Raw genomic sequence first — 13838 nt, 5'->3', positions numbered from 1 at the left:
ATAATGATAATGATGAAAAAGTGGCAATAGTGATGGTGTAATTAGTTTTATTATTGAAAAGAATTTTGAGAGGTTAAAATCCCATAAATTATAAATAAAAGTATGGGTAAAGTTACTGACGGATTCAAAAAATTTGGCCGCATATATAATATGATAATAATTTTTATAATTATATTTTGTTATGATAAAATATAATTAGTTTTCAAATTGTCTAACAAATAAATTTAAACACTAAAATAATAAGTTAAATAAGTTTTACATTTCTTTTCAATTGTCAATACAATCAAATATTTTTCTTTTTATATATATTATTGAACAATTATTTAAAAAGTCATCTCCCATATGATTACGAAATTAAATTTTTATAATATTTATAGCCAAAGAGGTTTCTTAAACTAATGTTGTTGTTATTGATAAACCTAAAATTAATTTTAAAAAAATACCAATAAAAAATAATATTTTGTCGAGTCTATGTAATTTTTTATTTTAGAAACTAAGCCATTTAATTTTAGACAATATTTTTTTGTTTTATTTTTAATTTTTTTAGTCTTCCATTGATTAAATTTTAAAATTTTGCTACAAATTTTGATATACGCAATTCATAAAAAAATTCTTTGGTAATATTTATTTACATAAACATACCAAAAATCTAAAATTATTTTTAAATATTCAAATAATTTAGATATTCATTTTTTATTAATATTAATGAATTAGCAAATAAAAAATAATTATTTTAATATTGTCTGTAGTATATCAACCTTTAATGATAATAAATTTATTTATTAAAATTGAATTGATGTGCTTTGTATGGATGTTTTTATATATTTATTATTGATTAATGTTTATGTTTCGTGTCTTTTTTTTCTTCATTTCTATACACACTGAAAAATGTGTGAACCAATAAAAAAAAAAAAATTAGTGGGGTCAAATTTATTTATTGGGTGGAGGCAAATATAGTTTTTTATGTATTCTACATGAAGTTTTATGAAAATTCAATGAGAGCATTTGCCCCCACATGATTGAAGGTAATTCGTCCTAATTCTGTTTTGATCCTTAAAGTTTAAAGTGTCATATTTGAATTAAAAATTTTTTTATTATTTTTAATGTAATCTTATTGTGAGGTCAAAATTAAATAAATAACAGAATGTCCTATATGACAGCAATACAAAAATAAGGTCGATAATCTGGAGAACAAGTACAAGCTCTAAAGGTACAAAATCAATCGTAGATGTATCAATACATTTATCGATCTTGTTTCCGTTAATTATTTAACTTTGACCTCACGGTGGGACTATATTGAAGCTAAATGAAACTTTTTTGGATTCAAATAAAACACTTTAAATCTTAGACCATCTCCAGTAGAGAACTCATCTCAGTCTCTATTTATGGTTCACATGTCATAAAAAGTAACTCCACATCAGCTTTTGCATCATAAACAGTAAATAGGAACTCAAAACATCCATATCTTCTCCATTAGGAGAAACTAACTTTAGTCCCTGTTGTGGTCCCACTTAATTAATTAATTAAAATACTTAAAATTAATGTAATTATTTTTTTAATAATATTATTTAAATTTATAAATTTAAAAATAATTCACTATTAAAAGATATCAATATTAAAATAATTCATATATAACAATAAATACACAATATATAATTCGAAATTACACTAATTTGTAAAATTACTTAATACAAAAAATATAAATAATTAATATAAATAATTAATTAAAAAAATTAATTATTTAATCTAATTAATTATTATAATTATTAATAAATTAATTATGATTTAATTATTTAATTAATTATTATTTAAATTAAATAAAGATATAATTATTTAATATAATTATTTAATTAATTAAAATTTTATATAATTATTTATTTTTATAATAACTTGCCAAGTAGCAAGTTATTATTGGAGGAGTAGATCATCTTCAGTGAAAAAAAACTGGATAATGTCCAGTGTTTAATCTTATCTTTCATTATTTTTTCTCTTCTATTTATTTTTGGTCTTACTTATAACATAAAGGTGAGAGATCACAATTTATTCTTTCAAGTGTTAAAAAATAGAAAGGATCAATTTTCTATTATTGGGACAATATGAGTCCCATTTAGAGGGACTCACTCTCCTCAAAAGTTGTGCAGGAACTCCTCCTCTCATCTCTTCAATGGTAAGTTCCTGCGTAGGGTTTCAACTTTTTGTCCCATTAAGTTGCTCTTAAAAATTAAAAATGTCCAAACTTAAAAAACTAATTTAATACTTTATCTTAAAAATATAAAATTTTATAAAATTAATTTTTATTACTATTTAACAGATTTTTTAACTAAGAAATCATATTATTCCAAATAAAAAGTTGGAGATCGAAATATTCTTTATATTTAGATAAAAATTGCCTTAATCGTAAAAATATATAACTACTCAATTGAGTATTTACTCTTTAATTAATACACAACAATTTTTAAAATGAGAATGCTAGACGATGAATTGAAATTTAAATATTTGTTTGGATGTTATTAAGTTAAAAAATTTTTTATTTTTTAGTGTGTTTGATAAAATTTTAATAGTACCAGAAAAAATACTAAAAAATAGAAAAAAATTTTTTTAAAATTATAATTTATATTTTTTCAAATATTTTTTTATTTAAAAATATTTTTAATAAAATAAATAAAAAATAATTTTATATTATTATATTTAAACATAATTATTAAATATTTTTTTTAAAATCACTTGAAAAAACATTTTTGTAGAAGTTCATGCAAACAAACCTAGAGTAGTTTGCGTGGCGTAATAACTAATAATTAATAAATTAATAATAGATGAGTGCGGTGTGTGAGGAGGAAAGAGAGCCACGGTAGTAGTGTGTAACCCATACAAATACAACTAAAAACACAATTCAATTTTCACTCATTCATTCCTCCTACTATTTTCCCATTCCCAATCAAATGGGTTCGCTGAGACTAGGTGTTATCAACCTCCGCAGATTCCTCACTTCATCTAATCCCACCGCATCTCCTCTTCCTCGCTATTCTCTTTCTTCTCCTTTCAGCTCCCTTCATATCGATTTGTCTGACGAAGAAAGCAAAAGGCGCTTGTTTAACAGGTCCCCCTTCCCCTCCCCTCTTTTCTTTCTATTCTTCCTCTTTTGACTTTGTTCTTTCTTTCTGAACAGGTTAATTTATAGAAGCAAACAACGAGGGTTCTTGGAACTCGACTTGGTTCTCGGCAAATGGGTGGAGGACAATGTTCACTCCTTGGATGAAAATCGTCTTCGAGCTCTCGTTCATGTCCTCGACTTGGTAATTCCCCATTTCCTCCCTTGGTAATTCACCGCCATGAGTAGTTTCCTTCATTCTAGTATTGATTGTTTGTAAATATTACCGAGGATCATCTGAGTTCCACTTGGATCCATTGTACAACTGCACAAGTATGTTATCTTCTAATTTCACTGGTACACTTAAACTTCATCATTACGATATGGAACTCTTTGATTTACACCAACTTGATTGTAATTGATAGGGTCAGGAATTTTGAAGTTTGCACGCTTATCCATTAAATTTGTATATATTAGTGTGTGTTTTGATTCTGATTATCTACAAATGTAATTCATTTGATTAATTTGTGCCTTTGAGGGGAAAGAAACATTTTCACATTCAATTCAGGTTGGATTGCCATTGATGTTTCATCTTTAAGGCTTATAGGAAATTTTCATTTAAGAGTTTGGTATGTTAAGTTACACCTGGAGTTCGTTTATGAAAATTCTCACTTCATTTTTTCTCCCTTCCAATCAGACATACCATAAGAGGGAGGGTTTTGGTTTTGAATCTCTGGAATGTATGTATCATTGCAACTATTTTGTATTGCAAGCTAGGCAAAATTCTAACTTGCAGTTGCATCATTGTTTAACTAGTGAGGTTAATCTGAAAAAATCTAGTTAGGCTACATCACATTTATTGCCAAAAAACTTCCAAACTTGCACATGTAGGGTCCAGATTCCAAACAAGCTTGCGAGTCTGTAAACTGAGAAGGATGAGTCAAAAAATTCATATGATGTTTTTGTTATTTTGCAAGCTCTGATCTGATGGAAAAGAAATAGATAGAGAGCTGCTAGGCTAGTTTGGTTGATATATTTCTTTGCTCGAGTCATGGCACTTCAAAATCCTATTTCTGTTCTATAGGAGAATCCAGATCTATGGAAGTGGCTATCTGGACAGGAGAAACCTCCAGAATCAGTTAGCAGTAATCCAGTGAGTTTCATTTCATTATTTAATTGATGGAGTTTCAAGTTACTTGTTTGATTTGATTTGGTTTTTTGCTTTACTTGGGGTTAAAATTCACATTTGAGTTATCTATTGCTTAGGTTTTTGCTGCAATGCATGAAAGAGTTATGAAGAACCTTGAGAGCCATTCTTCCCCAGCAACAAGAGCAACACCTGGCCAACCATGGGTAAGGGGTTGGGATGATATCAAGAAAGGTCGGGACGGTCCCATTGCTGGGAATCAGTAGCTTGAGAACACAAGATCTTGTCATTTGTAACAATGAAAAAAATGCCTTTTTACCATTTTTATTACTATAAATAAGTAACGGGTAACTGCAACTCAAAGGTTTGTATTAGCAAGTGGAGATCAGCACAAAGGAAGAAAAATAAAACTAGAAGATTGGAACTTTTTGGACTAAACCATTATTTTAGTTCCCAAAAGATTCAGGTTCCGCTAAAATATCGGGAAGAAATACTAGACTTCTTGTGAACCCGAATTTTGCATGTGTTATATATGTCAAAGTAGAAATAGAATCTTGACGTTTTGTTCTAACAGAGAATCTCATCCCGAGATTTATTTGTTTGGACAAAAGGCTAATGCTCAAATGATCTACTACTTATGTTAGGGAACTATATAGTGCTCTTTTATAAACTTATAATTAAACTATAAGTAGATATATACCCGATGCATTGAAAATTAACTAATAATTAATTATGGTGTATTTGATATTTTATATAAAAAATATTATATTTTATCTATTATCTATTTAATTATTTTATTATAATAATTTGACTATTTTAATGGTTAATTATTTAATAAAAAGATATAAATTAATATGTATAAATATATATAAATATATAATAATTAATATTTTTTTTTATATCCATAAGAACTTGTTCACCTTTATATTATTAATATTTTTTATAATTAATTTTAATATTAAAAATAAAAAATATAAGATGTATAAAATATTAAATATGTCCACAAAAATATTGCGAATGTCTATTCATATTTCATACTCAAAGCGATTAAAAGATAAAAAGAGAAAGGAAAAAAGGACGAGTGAGGATTGAACTCGGTATTCGCACTGATACTCACAGCAAAGCACGAGAATGGCCTCTGCAACCGGCATTAGACCCCGTCTGTGTGTTTCATCTACTTCTTCCTCTGTTTCTTCAGCTGTCGCCGTTAATGGCAGAGGAGCCACTTCCAGCAACATGGCCTGATCAATTCCACTCGGTGCTCTTCAACAACAGAAGCGGTTCTCTGCAGAAGGTAGACTTATGGTACGACTGGCCCAACGGCCGCAACTTCAACATCATCCAGCACCAGCTGGGTGGGACAACGGCACCTCCTACTACACCCTCCACCCATTCAACACCACCTGCAAGGTGGTCCATTTCGATGTTGGCATTCTCCGCCCCAACTGGCTCGACGGTGCTACCTTTCTGGGTCAAAAGAATGTTTGACCATTTCCGCTGCAATGTTTGGGAGGAACCAGCGATAACATACACCACATCTAATTCAAAATTTTAAACTATCAAATTGATGGGTTTTTTATCGTATAAATTACTCACTTTTTTTTTAATTTAATGTGAGATTAATTCATGACACTTTTTACATTTGTCACTTAACACTTGAAGAAATATGGAGAAGTTTATAAAATGAGAAATTTGTTATTTAACATCTTAAAATTTTGAATTAGATGTGATATTTTTTTATTTACTTAACATTTTAAGATTTTGAGTTAAATATAATATCTTCTTATTTGATGTTCTCTCGTTTAGTTACTCTAGGAAATTTCCTGGGTGGTTAAGAACTCCTTACCGTAGCCCAACAATTTGTAATGAATGCTGTTGCAATTGGTTGATTCCAGGAATGGATGACATTTGAGGTTGGTGCGGTGCTTGATGATCCCAATTGGCAGGCATCTGTGTATTGTTTACAAGCAGCCCCCACTTAGAACCATCTCTTGATATTTCTCACGGGACATTGATCAGAGGGATACCCCATACATGCCATACTGCTCATGCTTGAGTTGAAGTTCTTTATCAATGTTGTTTAGAATGATAATGAACTGTTATTATAGCCCTTTGGGAACTTTGAGTAGCGAGTGCGAATGGCCGTGTATATGTCATTCAAGCTGATACCATAGCTTCATTGTATGTTATTTTCAAGAATTCTTTCTCTCTTTTGGAGAATGTTCCTGTATAAATCATGGGAAGAAATTCTTGGCATCAAATCTTAGAAAACTCTACCATCTTTCTTGTCGACATTGTTGAAAATATAAAAATATATTGCTCTTTTTAATAATGTGAATGGAGACTGAAGAGAGTGAAATGAACTCTTCCACTCTTGATTAGCCAGGGTTTATAAACATCACCAATAATGTATTCCTCTATGAATGAACATAAGGTACAAAAAGAAAACAAGAGTAACACATTAAACGCCACATTTCAGAGGTAATGAGGAGTGCAACCTAGTATTGGGTGTTAAGGTAGAAGTACAATCCAACATTCCCACCAAAATTGCAGTAAGAAATAAAAGTTAAATCCAGCAATGTTTGTGTAATTCAATTTTTCTTGCATATCCTTCAAAAAGAAAAAGATGGAGGATTCACCCAACGGCTTCATCCCTCTGGAGCGCTGCCTTTCTAATGACAGCTGGTGCATAAGGCTTAAATCTTCTTGGTGCTTATGTAATGAAGTATTTGATGAAATTAAGCAGAAGAAAAAATAATTACCGGGGCAGAAGTAGTTATCATGCAACTTATCAAAGGGAGTCCTATCCTTATCACCATGAAAATTTCGGATTTCGAAGTTCAAACAACGTGTATATCATCATATCATGATTGAGAATGAGACAAGCCCCGCAATGGCGGCAGACACGCATGGAAATCCTTGGTGCTGCTGAAGTAAGGTGTTTCTAATTGGGATGATGCAAGAGGTTGATTGAGCCCGAGAAGAACGATGACGTGAGACCCGAAGTCATGGGTTCCATTTCAAGGGTGGTCGTAATCCACCACCTCCATTTACTGAACAAGGGCCACACTTTGCTGTTCCTCTTTCTATCTCTCTGAAGAAGATGAAGAAGATAAGAGAATGGTTTTGTGTGGAAAGAATGGTTTTCTCATTCGCCTCTTCTTATCCAGCACAAGTTCTTCTAGATTTACTACTAATAAGTAATAACTTTTAATCTCACAAAACAAAATTTGTAACATGAAAACTTTCCTAATTTATTACAGGCAAGACTGCAAGAGTGAGTTTAGTGATTGTGTTGTTCATAGGGGGCAAATTAAAGTAAAAAATTATTATGAGGTGATATAGTTTAAGGTACATAACAGCAAGCAAGGTGCCTAATCTATATATCTTTGGCATTGAGTTTTACTGATAAACATGAAATGTAGAAGGGTCTATAATCTTAAAATATATTCTATATGTTGATGAGATCACATTGTCAAAGCTTTTTGTGAAAGAATCCAACACTTGATGCTCCAGTTGTGATCCATCAGAACTCCAATCAATCCCCAGCCTCTAAATTGCATTGTGAACTCCTTCAGCCTCTGATACATTTGAATTAATGATCCTTGAAAGATTACCATGCTCCATAAATGCTTCAAGAGCTTGGGGTGGTATAGTTGATATTTGCGGAGACATAAAAAATAAGAGTTTTTCGAGTTTGTCTCCAAAATGGTCCCTGAAATTGGCGTCGTGCACTAAAATCGTTTTTGAAATTCCAATAGCACCAATTAGGTCTTTGAGATTGAAAAAAAAATGCACCATATTAGTCCCTGACCTATTTTTCATTAACGACGTAATGACATGGCATGATGACGTGGACTATAAGTTACACGTGTCACTTCATGATTTAGCCATGTGTAATGGTATGATGATGTGGTGACAAGCGCCGCGTGGAATGCTGACATGGATGGTTGTACCACGTGTCACAATGTTATTTGGCCACGTGTCCGTTTGTACCACGTGTTGCAACAGTATTCGTCCATGTGTCATCATTATGTCATCATTGTATATGCATCAAATTAGTCCCTCACTTTACATTAAGTGACTCATTTTAGTTCCTGAAATTAAATGTCGTGCACTAAACTAGTCCCTTCACCAATTTTTTTTCATTTTTTTAAATTTAAAATTTTAATATCTTGGATACACTAATTTCAATTCTATTTTTTCATATATCGTTTAAATACAAGTGCTTTCATAAAAAATTTTAAGATTTTAGTTTTAATTATATAATTTTTTAATAATTTAACATTGGTAAATTTTGTAATATATAAGTATGTTATTATAAAAAAATAATTATATGATTGATTAGACACATTTTTTTAAAAAAACGTGTTTTTAATAAGAAATTAATAATTAAAAGAAACATTTTTTTCTTATGAAATACACGTTTTTGTTATGTGTAAATGAGTTAGATTGAAGGCACTTCAAGCACCCTCACTACCATCTTTGACCTCTGAAGTCTAAACTATAGTTGTCAGAATCGAACCGGTAATTAAACCAGTCAAATTACTGGGTCACTAGGTTATTGGTTCAACCGGTGGGTCACTGGTTAAACCGGTTAACTCGGTACTATACAAATAAAAAATAAAAATAATAAAAAATTTAAAATTATAATTTAAAATACATATTTTTACTAATATTTCAAAAATATCAAAATATTCTAAAATAATATGGATAAGAAACAATAAGTATTTTGTTATTTTTACTCTTTAATAAATATTTTTATTTTATTTTTATATTAAAATAATTATTATTTTTAAATTTTAGTAATTTATTAATTAGTTTATATCTATTATATCTATCAAACAATAGATAGTCGTGGTTTCATCTTCGACATGGCCTCCTCTCCGCGTTTCACGCCGGTTCCCGTCCCAGGTGGCGCCTCTCCTCCACGGTGGCTTCTGATCTTCAGGGGGTGCATGTGCTCCTCTGTCAATTCGCTGTCATTCGTGCGTTTCATCTCCTCGCTTACGCAACCTACTTGCCCTTTCATCCAGTTTTTCACGCAACCTGCCTTCTCCATCGATTTGTTTGAAGAAGTAATGATTACTTGAAACCCTACGAGCTTTGCTTTCTTCTCCTTACTCTGCCTTACGAAGCTCTGTTCAGGAACCCTATTTTCCTGGGACTTTGGTTCGTTGCTGTTCATCCAGCTTAACCATCTTCCAGTGGACGCACAAATGGAAGATATTTGATCCATCAATCAGGTGCATTCAAACCTTTTTTCCTCTTCATCCTTTTTCTTTCGCTTCATTGTGTACTTTCTTCTGATCAATCTTGGTTACTGTTGCAGGGTTAACCCAGATTCAATTGTCTAGGGTTTGAGAAATTTCAAATTGTGCAAAATGTGATCATTTTTTGTATCTGTTCCATGGTTATCCAAAATTCTATTGTCTAGGGTTTCTGAAATTTATAATTGTGCAAATTCTGATCATGTTTGGTATCTGTTCGATGGTTAGGCGAGATTTTATTGTGTAGGATTTTCTAAAATTTCTAATTTTGCAAATTTGGATCCTTTTTGTTATCTGTTTCAGTGTTATTCCAGATCTTATTGTGTAGGGTTTCTGAAAATTATAATTTGGAAGTTGTGTATGTGACTTGGTTTGTGTGTGGGTTCATATTTTTGGTTACATTTCTTTCCCACTTGTTGTTAACGTTGAGTATGGTCTATGAATGTTTTTCATTTTCTTTATTTCCTTCTTTAGAATCTCATGTGATTATCAATTCTGCTATTCCTAACCCCTTTGAATTGTTTGCAATGAATGTAGCAATTTATAAGTTCTTCTGCATTCAGAATCAAAATTCTGTTACTTATGTTTTATGTAAAATTTTATGAAGAACTTAAATAATTATAATGAACAAATCTATTGAGTTTTTATACTGTTTTTTCTATTCAGATTCGTCTTCTGTTATATGTATTTGATTTTCAATTTTATGAAGCACTCTCATAATTATATTGAGAGTAGACCCATTGAATGGGATATTCAAATTTCATGAATCTATTTTTATTCTTTAATTTTGTGTATATTCAACGAATCTATTAAGTTTAGATAAAGTGATTTGGTGGTTAGTTGTGGGTTGTGTGAATCATGATGAGGGAATTGGTTTTCTACCTAATCTGTTCTATTGGTAGTGACGTGATTGCAAGAATTGACGTATAATTTGCTGGTTGTACTTTTATATAGTTTGATTTGATTTTCCATTCCCATTCAATTTTTTTGCACTCCGAATTGCATCTTCTACTGTTCAAGTCTTGCTTTTCCATTTCAATTCTGATTAAATAATCCCATTGATGGATTTTTCCCTTTTTTTAGTATGTCCATCAAATCCATTAAATTTACCTATTATGAATTGCTGGTTGCATGTGGGTTGTGAGAATCATTATCAAGTAATTGGTTTTGTAGCTAATGTATTCTATTGGTGGTTATGTGATTGACAGTTTTTCATTCTTCTTTGTGTATATTTTTTTCCAGTTTATTTATAAATTTTTTTTCCAATTCATTTGCTGTTTCCGATGTATTCCTAACTAAGACATTTACCAACTCTCAATGCCATCGGTACAATGATTGTTTGGGGTAGTTGATGACTGCCTTCCCTATGGTGAAATGAAATATAGGTTCACTGCCGCAGGTATGGTGTGATTTGGTTCCTATTTCTTGATTTCTTGGAATTTTCAGTTGTTCTTGCTGTTTTTGTCTTTGTTCATGTTTTGCGCCTCTCATTAGTTGTCTCTATGGAATTGAATGGAGATGGATATGGACTGATATTTTGTTTTCCGTGTATTTCCATATTCAATTTGAATTAAAAAAGGTGAGCCTCTGTCATACAAGTAGAACTAATTGTGATGCATTTGTGTGCTTCATTTAATTATATGCAAAGTAGACCCATTAAATCCTATATAGCAATTGATGAATCTATTTTTAATCTTTTACTTTGTATATATTCAACAAATCCATTTAGTTTTTATACTATTTTCTGTATTCAAGATCATGTTCTTTCATTTTATATTTGATTTCAAATTTTATGAAGCACTCCCATAATTATATTGAGAGTAGATCCATTGAATGCAACATTAAAATTTCATCAATCTATTTTTATTTTTTTATTTTCTGTATATTCAACAAATCCATGAAGTTTACATCAGGTGAATTGGTGGTTGCATGTGGGTTGTGTGAATCATGATGAGGGAATGGGTTTTGTACCTAATATTTTCTATTGGTAGTCATGTCATTCACAGAAATGGATGTATAGCTGGCTGGTAGTTCCTTTATACAGTTTGCTTTGATTTTAGGTCAATTTCATTCCATTTTTTTCTTGTTTGTATAAAAGAACATTTTTGACTAACAAGAAATTCCCTGCTCCAAGTAGCTATACGTTGATTAGGTTATTTTCCCTTGAAGATCTGTTCTGCACAGAAAATGATGTTCTGCCATACATTGTTCACTAAAAATGTGTGTATCCATATCAAGGTATGGGGTTTCTATCTATTTGGTCAGTGGTGATGTGATTGATAATAAGGAAGAGGCTTTCTCACAATCAGATGGCATTGCTCCATTGTTTGTGTTACTAGAAAATTCTCTTCTAGGTAGTGTATTTGATGAGTGGTGATGTGATTGATACTAAATGATTGATAGCTTCTTGGTGATTTATTTAGATTTTGAAAAAAACCTTTTGTTTGTCATGTCATTTGCATTTAAATTCTTTATTGGTTATGCAAAGAGTGCTGTATATTTCCCCTGTTGTATAAAAGTAGAGCTGATTGTTTTGAATTATTGTTCTTCTTTAATAAAGGAAAATGCTTTTGCCATTCTCATTCAATTTTTGCATTCGAAATTCCATTCTGTCCTGTTCAGGTCTTGACAGAAATTGATGTATAACTTGCTGGTCATTTATTTATTTATTCAGTTCAATTGAATTGCATTACATTATTTGGTGTTTGTGAAAAAAAAATTAGATATCAGCTGGTCTTCGTATGAAAATCTTTACTGCACACACAATAAGGTTGTGCTATATATTCTTAATTGGAAATTTCTAAATCATTATTAACCTATGAGGTTTCAATCTCACCCATTTCCTGAATGTTGATGTGATTGATAGATTTTTATTGATGGTTATGTATACTTTCTTTTTTCATTGATTTGCTGTTTCCAATGTATCCCTACCTAGGACATTTACCAACTCTCATTGCCATTAGTAGAATAATTGTTTGGGGTAGTTGATGATTGTTTTCCCTATGGTGTAATGATATTTAGGTGCACTATAGTAGGTATGGTGTCATATCTCATTTTTTGCTCGCTATTTCTTGATTTCTTGAAACTTTCACTGATTTTTCCTTTTTTTGTGTTGGTTCAGGTTTTGCTCCTATGATTAGTTGTCTCTATGCCATTGAATGGAGATGCATGTGGACTCAGATTTCGTTTTCCCTCCATTTCCATCCTCAACTTGAATTAAAAAAGTGAGCTTGTGTCTTGGTTTTTTTCTATAAAAGGATTGTTGGTGGACCACATTCAATGCACAAACATTCTGCTTTGTTCTATTTCCTCCTAAGCTCTATCTATTTTAGAATTTTTCTGTTTTCATTTTGATCTATTTCATCAACTGTGTTTATCTCTTTTTTTTTTTACTGCAATGCCTCCTCCATTTGATATGATTTCCAAGATGCATCCTCCTAGAGAGGCTTGGAGGTTGAAAGTTAGGGTTCTAAGGCTTTGGGTTGTACCCTCTTTTGGTAACCATGAGGTTCCTAACTCAATGGAGATGATTCTCCTTGATGAGCATGTTAGTCCCTATTAAGTTCTCTTTTAAATATGGTGTTACTTGTTTTTTAAATTTACAAGTTTAAATTATGTGTTTCACTAATCTGATTTTGTTCTTTTGTTGGATTTCTAGTGTGGAAAAATACAAGCTACAGTTAAGAAACCACTCCTTAATGGGTTTAGGGATCTTATAGTTGAGGGTCAGGTTTATAGAATGGCATACTTTACTGTTGTGTCAAATCATGGTAGTTATAGAGCAACTTCTCATGAATTCAAATTGGTTTTCCTTCACCGAACCACTGTTGTAGCTGTTGATGAAGATGTTATCCCTAAGACTTGTTTCAATATGTTTCCTTTTTCTGATTTGCTGAATATGACTGAAGATTATGATTTTTTAGTTAGTGAGTCTATTGGTAGCGCGAAATTGTGATCAATACTTTTCACAACTCAAATAATCCCCGGTAATGAATCCAAAAACTTGGTGTTCAATACCATGGCATAAACACAACTTCGCACAACTAACCAGCAAGTGTACTGGGTCGTCCAAGTAATAAACCTTACGCGAGTAAGGGTCGATCCCACAGAGATTGTTGGTATGAAGCAAGTTATGGTCACCTTGTAAATCTTAGTCAGGCAAACTCAAATGGGTATGGTGATATACGAATAAAACATAAAGATAAAGATAGAGATACTTATGTAATTCATTGGTAGGAATTTCAGATAAGAGTATGAAGATGCTGGTCCCTTCCGTCTCTCTGCTTTCCTACTGTCTTCATCCAATCCTTCTTACTCCTTTCCATGGCAAGCT

At 31.3% G+C, this 13838-nt stretch overlaps 1 protein-coding gene, 1 long non-coding RNA gene and 1 pseudogene across 2 annotated transcripts; 1 reads left to right on the top strand and 2 right to left on the bottom strand.

Annotated features, from left to right (window-relative positions):
• The first annotated feature begins 2887 nt into the window (after window positions 1-2887).
• LOC107480132 (succinate dehydrogenase assembly factor 2, mitochondrial) lies at window positions 2888-4744 on the top strand. The gene is made up of 4 exons (XM_016100269.3): window positions 2888-3097; window positions 3167-3293; window positions 4173-4241; window positions 4355-4744. Exons 1-4 carry the CDS (start codon window positions 2940-2942, stop codon window positions 4499-4501), a joined length of 501 nt encoding a protein of 166 aa, XP_015955755.1. The 5' UTR covers window positions 2888-2939; the 3' UTR covers window positions 4502-4744.
• Window positions 4745-5263: 519 nt separating this feature from the next.
• LOC127745727 (uncharacterized) lies at window positions 5264-7348 on the bottom strand. The gene is made up of 3 exons (XR_008007149.1): window positions 6998-7348; window positions 6082-6460; window positions 5264-5732 (listed from the first exon to the last, which is right to left on the bottom strand). It is a non-coding gene; the product is annotated as an uncharacterized LOC127745727 (long non-coding RNA).
• Window positions 7349-7637: 289 nt separating this feature from the next.
• The window catches only part of LOC107480076 (uncharacterized), a 72986-nt pseudogene continuing 66785 nt past the window's right edge, over window positions 7638-13838 (bottom strand).

The sequence above is a fragment of the Arachis duranensis genome, chromosome 3 (assembly GCF_000817695.3).
Source record: "Arachis duranensis cultivar V14167 chromosome 3, aradu.V14167.gnm2.J7QH, whole genome shotgun sequence".
Taxonomy (NCBI): Eukaryota; Viridiplantae; Streptophyta; class Magnoliopsida; order Fabales; family Fabaceae; genus Arachis; species Arachis duranensis.
Note: the sequence above shows the minus strand (reverse complement) of the source record. Positions and strands in the feature narration are given on the sequence as shown.

Excerpts from the sequence above, each read along its gene's own strand:
- LOC107480132 (XM_016100269.3), top strand. The coding sequence starts at position 2,940 with ATGGGTTCGCTGAGACTAGGTGTTATCAACCTCCGCAGATTCCTCACT. Across the intron at positions 3,294-4,172 it reads TCGTTCATGTCCTCGACTTG|GAGAATCCAGATCTATGGAA; the intron begins GTAATTCCCCAT and ends TCTGTTCTATAG. Across the intron at positions 4,242-4,354 it reads AATCAGTTAGCAGTAATCCA|GTTTTTGCTGCAATGCATGA; the intron begins GTGAGTTTCATT and ends TCTATTGCTTAG.